Source organism: Salmo salar, chromosome ssa17 (assembly GCF_905237065.1).
Source record: "Salmo salar chromosome ssa17, Ssal_v3.1, whole genome shotgun sequence".
NCBI lineage: Eukaryota > Metazoa > Chordata > Actinopteri > Salmoniformes > Salmonidae > Salmo > Salmo salar.
This window is the reverse complement of record NC_059458.1, coordinates 10,349,693-10,355,692: the sequence shown is the minus strand read 5'-3', so window position 1 is coordinate 10,355,692 and position 6,000 is coordinate 10,349,693. Positions and strand designations below refer to the sequence as shown.

General features: G+C 42.1%; 1 protein-coding gene across 1 annotated transcript; it reads right to left on the bottom strand.

Moving 5' to 3' along the window:
* Positions 1–1,131: 1,131 nt before the first annotated feature.
* gja8b (gap junction protein alpha 8 paralog b) lies at positions 1,132–5,588 on the bottom strand. Its single transcript, XM_014151233.2, has 2 exons — positions 5,422–5,588; positions 1,132–5,014 (listed from the first exon to the last, which is right to left on the bottom strand). The coding sequence occupies exon 2, from the start codon at positions 4,997–4,999 to the stop codon at positions 3,851–3,853; it is 1,149 nt and encodes a 382-aa protein (XP_014006708.1). The 5' UTR covers positions 5,000–5,014; positions 5,422–5,588; the 3' UTR covers positions 1,132–3,850.
* Between the last annotated feature and the right edge of the window lie 412 nt (positions 5,589–6,000).

Sequence of the window (6,000 nt, the reverse complement as noted above, 5' to 3'; positions counted from 1 at the left end):
TAAAACCATCTGGCGCGAGCGACTCATTGAGGGAAGGAGACTAGAGCAGAGCCAGAAGTTCTGACTGAACGGATACACATTTGAGCCCCCCAGGACGGTGCATTTACTTTGTGCTATTATAATTTATGCTATAAAATCCTGCGATTTCATTGGGGCAGTTCCCCTTCATTGCAAATAGCTGGCAAAACAATCGGAGCAATGTTCGCATGACCTATGCGTCCACGGAGCTGACAGCCAGTAACCAGGTTTCCATCCAAACTTTTTATGCTAGTAAAGTACGTCAGATAAAAAATGTCATAACAGTCCTGATGGAAATAGAAGATTTGTCAGTAAACATTCCAAATGTCAGAGACACACAGAGACTGCATTTACAAAGGTAGCCGAATTCACATATTTTTTCAACTAATTGTTTTTTTGACCAATCCCATCAGACATTTTCACATCAGATCTTTTACAGAGCTGTTCTCGATTGGTCAAAAGACCAATTAGTGAGGAAAAAAATTCTGAATTGGGCTGCTTGTGTAAATACAGCTACACACACACACACACACACACACACACACACACACACACACACACACTGGTAGTAAATGGTAGGAATTCCAATAAAACATAAGCTATTGTGCTACCTTACTATGCTCTATGCCCAGCCATCATGTTGCTTGCTATGACTTCACTACTACAACAATCTAAGCTTGTTAAGAGTTCAGTTTTCTGCTGCTGTGATGAGAAATGTTGTCTTTTCACATGTATAGTAACATGCTTCTCAATACAAGCTTTTTGTGGAGTAATAACCAAAAATGTGTTGCATTATCACAGTATTTGACAAGCAGACACTCAGAGTACCATCGAATCTGTGAAATGTAAGGGTTTAGGTTAGGTGAAATGTATTACACACCGATACAATTGATGAAAGTCATGGCCTTTTATACTTGCAAATTACAATACATACTGTGTGTGTGTGTGTGTGTGTGTGTGTGTGTGTGTGTGTGTGTGTGTGTGTGTGTGTGTGTGTGTGTGTGTGTGTGTGTGTGTGTGTGTGTGTGTGTGTGTGTGTGTGTGTGTGTGTGTGTGTGTGTGTGTGTGTGTGTGTGTGTGTGTGTGATGCAGAAAAGACAAGGAGGCGGCACCTCTTGACCACACCTGACCTTTTATTGGCCTTGTTCACAGTTTCAAAAGATGATACTTGCACACAACTATGAGCAAATAGGACTACAAGTTAGTAAAACGTTTCTTTTTTTTTCTATGACTAAGAATACTTATTTTCATTGTAAAAACGGAATAAAAGAATGACTTTGATACCGCTAGGACACTGAACCCTATGTTGAGGTTTGAAGTCACACGGCCCTCGTCTGTCTCTTGATTATTGGAAATGTACACAGCTTGATAATAAACTAATATTTCCTACTGATATTCCCGATATTCCCTAATATCTCAGATATTCCCTACTGACATTTAGATGAGCAGGGCAGCAAGGCCGATGACTTTCAGCATGGCTCAATGTTTAACTGGATACCTTGCCAACGTTCATGAATTTGTTTTGGATTTCATTTTTAAATAAGATTTAATCCAAATGAACAGCACCCCATCTGGAGCAGCCCTCAGAAGTTAATGTCTGCCCCGTTCACATTGCACACATATCTGAGCTTTGGGCTAAGTTGATAACCTTGCAGCTTGTAGCGTATTGTTTAGGACAGGGGGTTGAGGGGCCACTGCACTATATTGAGATGGTTTGCATTTGTTGGTTGAACAAGGCTCAATACTCCCCCCTCCATGGAAGCATTACTTTCCCAACTATATCAACACTCAGAAATGTTTGCTTTACCTCCTCTGGCTGGTGATTGTGCTAAACGCCTCTCATTATTTGTTGCAATGTGTTGATGGCGATACTGATTGCTGAATCATTCGGCCTCTGGCGAAATGGTAGGACTTAGTTGGAATGAAAGCACCATTTAAATGTTCATCAGAGAAAAATCAGTGTTCAAATCAGTCTTAAAAGGCACATTGTCTGGAACATGGTGATCTCTGGTCTGGGTCCTGTTCATTTGGGCACACAACGGAACACGTTTTAAAATGTTTTTGCCAAAGCAAACGAAAACAAACCAGTTACAGTACTTCTTTTCTGTTTGTCTGTTTTTGTCCGTTTGGTGCCTAATCAACACGACCCTGGTGTTTTTCTAAAGTAGGGTGATGGGTAACAGATATGCCAAACTTTGAGGAAGGAAGATAGGAGGGCGATTCTATTTCTCTAAACTGTATGTTTGAATAACCTAAAATAGAATTGGGATTTAATTCAAACTAACAACAGTAGAGTAGTTCCCAGAGCAACAACGCCTTAACCACTACACCGTTTTAAATAGCATTTTTTGTAAAATAATGAAAATAGACATTAAAGCGACAACACTAACATGGAATCAATTGACGCTCATAAAAACATTACAGACATTCCATTTAGACACACAGTTCAACTTTCAATTTCACAATATGATGTTTTTACGTCACAATATAGAAGGGCTCAGACAGACTGAAGACAAGCATCCGAAAGTATATCCACTTACAGTAATAAATGTTTCCATAGTTCAAAAGCAAGGTTGATTTTAAGGCCCGTGAATTGTTTCACTTCAGCATTTAGATTCTGTCACTGTCCAGTTAGCAGAATTAGTGTCAATGGGTTTCTGATATGTATAGTTTTCATTTGTAGCACAAATCAATCAACTAGATAACCAATACAATTTAAATGAATACCTCTTCATCATATATTTGTACATATGAACATCGGTAAAGCAAGATGGCATATTGCCTGACAATATGACTCTTGGTTGATCTGTGTCCACACCTGACCGACATGATAGACGTTAGTGTGTTGACCACTGTGTAAATGAATTCATTTACATTTCATTACAGTTTTGAAATATACATTGCGAACTAAGCACTTTGGCTACACTGCTAATTGTTGTCACATTTCATGAGATGGAATCAAAAAGTTGTTTTCTTTCAAAGTTTGTCAAGGAAGGCCTGTTTTGTGAATATGAGTTCTTAATTTTTTCTCTCTTGTTCAACAATACTTTGTGCTGATAGGGCAAGATCTTTATCATCATGGCGGAAGAAAGTATTTGGCCCACGGTAGCTTCCATGGTTCCCATAGTTATCAATAAAATATATGTTTATCAAGGTTTTTTGATACATGTTGTGGATTAAAAAAGTAAATGCCAAGATTGATGTCAATTTTCATTTAACCAGTGGTCCTTTCTTTTTGAATTTTTTGATGTTGTTAGCAATTCTATGAGAATGTGATGTTTCACCTCACAGATAAAAATAAATAAATCTGTAGATCTATTAGGTGAAATAAATTAGTTGTATATGTTTGAGAAGATGAGGTGAAATTATTGTAATACATACACACACGCTCAAGTGTAAACCTGACAGTACTTCAAAAATAACTTGCTCAATAGAAATATAACATTTAACATCAAGCTAAATGGATAGTCAAAAAAATGTAAACATCGGAAGCGTTTGATCATTTTTGGTTAAAACTCTTGATAGAAAATATGTGAATTAAAAAACAGCACATTTTTGTTAAATAATAACCTCCTCTTGTACGATACGAATCCTGCTGAAAATGACCTTTTTTCTTTCTGTTACCTTTTAAATAGATTGATAAAAACAGTACAAAAAATGCTGTCTTATAAAATACAAGTTTATCTTTCTTTTAAAACTAAAGGCTCCTTGCACATTGCACAGCATTTTAAACTCTTTTTACCGAATAACAAGCTGATGTTAACTTCCCTCACAGCGAGAGTTAAGGCTCTGTGAGGCTTTGCTCCCATGCTTTTTCACATTGATTTCACTTTCATACTGTCAAATCGTCTGACCTTGCCCTGCTGCTGGCTTTGCTTAAACTGCTGAGTGGTCTGGTGTCTGCTATCGTGTCGGTAGCCTCCACGTCGGGGTCCGCGGGGCCCTCGTCCTCGCCGCTTTCCGGTAGGACCCTCACCTCCGCCCCAGTCGTCTGGACGTAGGAAGGCAAAGACTCGTTGTACACTTTAGAGACGTTCTCACTTTCCGCCTGGTAAGGTACGGGCAGCCTGCCTGCCTCCATGCCCACCTCTGTTAAGGGGAAGAAGTGCGATGGGGGCTTGTCCTCCTCCAGCTGCTGGTAGCCCTTGGCCTTCTGGATGGACGACACGGCCATGGAGTGGAGGCTCTTTTCCCCAGGGGGGCTCTGGCCTTCGCCGTCCTGACCGCCCTGGGTCTGGGGCGGCGGCTTGCGGAACACGAAGCGAATCTTCTTCAGGCCCAGGTGGCTGATCTCCACAAAGTTGAGGAAGAGCGAGACGCATGCCACGGCCAACATGAAGATGATGAAGACAGTCTTCTCGGTGGGGCGCGACACGAAGCAGTCCACGGTGTTGGGGCAGGGCCAGCGGCTGCACTGGTACAGCGGTAGGATGCGGAAGCCGTACAAGAAGTACTGGCCCACCACGAATCCCACCTCGAACAGCGTCTTGAAGATGATGTGGCAGATGTAGGTCCTCAGCAGGGTGCCCTCCAGCCTGAACTTCTTGCTGCCCTTGGTGCTGGTCTCCTTGGTGGTGCGCACACTGCCCTGGTCAGGCGCTAGCGGCAGCCTCTCCTCACTCAGCTCCTGCTGGCGGTTCAACTCAGCCTCCTCGCGCTCCTTGCGCTTCTCCTCCATGTGGACATAGTGCACAGCGTGGCCCACGTACACCAGCGAGGGTGTAGACACAAAGATGATCTGGAGAACCCACAGACGGATGTGCGAGATGGGGAAAGCCTCGTCGTAGCACACGTTCTCGCAACCAGGCTGCTGGGTGTTGCACACGTAATCCGACTGCTCGTCGCCCCACACAAACTCAGCAGCTGTGCCCAGGATAAGGATCCGGAAGATGAAGAGCACTGTGAGCCACACCCTCCCAATCACCGTCGAGTGTTCATTTACTTCCTCTAATATGTTTCCCAAGAAGCTCCAGTCACCCATGATCAACAATCAGCGCTACATATTGAGGGTTGGAGAAGAGAAAAGCAAGTTATAAATCAATCTGACGACAAAGAATGCAAAGAATCCTTGTGTTGCATCCACAACTCTCCTTTGTCGATCCCCATATAATAATAAAAAATGTTCTTTATAGCTAGCTACATTGCTGTAGCTAACTACAGCAATGATGAGCCACTCACTCACTCTTTGTCAAATCCCGAGAGCGCAAACACAAAATCGCTGCATGCCTCTTTGCCTCACCCCAAATTACTAAAACCAACAGTCCAAAAGCACATTTTAGCTACAAACACTATAGCAATAAACACCTTAACTCTCTAAACTCGATATAAATAATCAATCCCAGGTTAAATTATTCCAGAAACACGAATATAATATTGGTGAAAGTTAACAAATGGGCAACTTGCCACAGTGAGAGCTCCAGTGTAGTTGTGTTCCCCTTCTCTTGGCACCCAATGGTGTGAAGTGAACTTTTTTCCTCTCTCTTTCCCACCTAAGGCCCCCAGTCCTTGTCGCACCACTGAGCAGAAGTGAATGAATTGAGTGTGATGGTTGGTTTTTAGATTGCGGCAATATTTAAGCTGGGAGCCAGACAGCCTTTATTCGCCGGGCGACGTGTGGTGACGCAGAAAACAATGGGATCACCCAACACAAATGGGAACGTATGGGACACCGCAGTTGGGAATGATACCAACTCATGTAGTGTACAATATACATGGTGTGTCCTATTGAATGGTTTTATATTAGGGAGGGGAAGGAGGACAGGCAAGGCACATCCTAATGAGCTTGCTGCCGACAATAAAGCTGTTTACTGACTTGGTTAGACAGAGAGATATATCAACTGATGTAGATTGTTTATTGGTGAATTAGACATTTCATGTGGAATGTACTGTGATCAGCAATAAATAATATACTGTACACTGTTCTGAAATGTGTGTGATTTTTTTGAGAAAGTTTACATTTTGTTGGTATTGATCAACAATGTT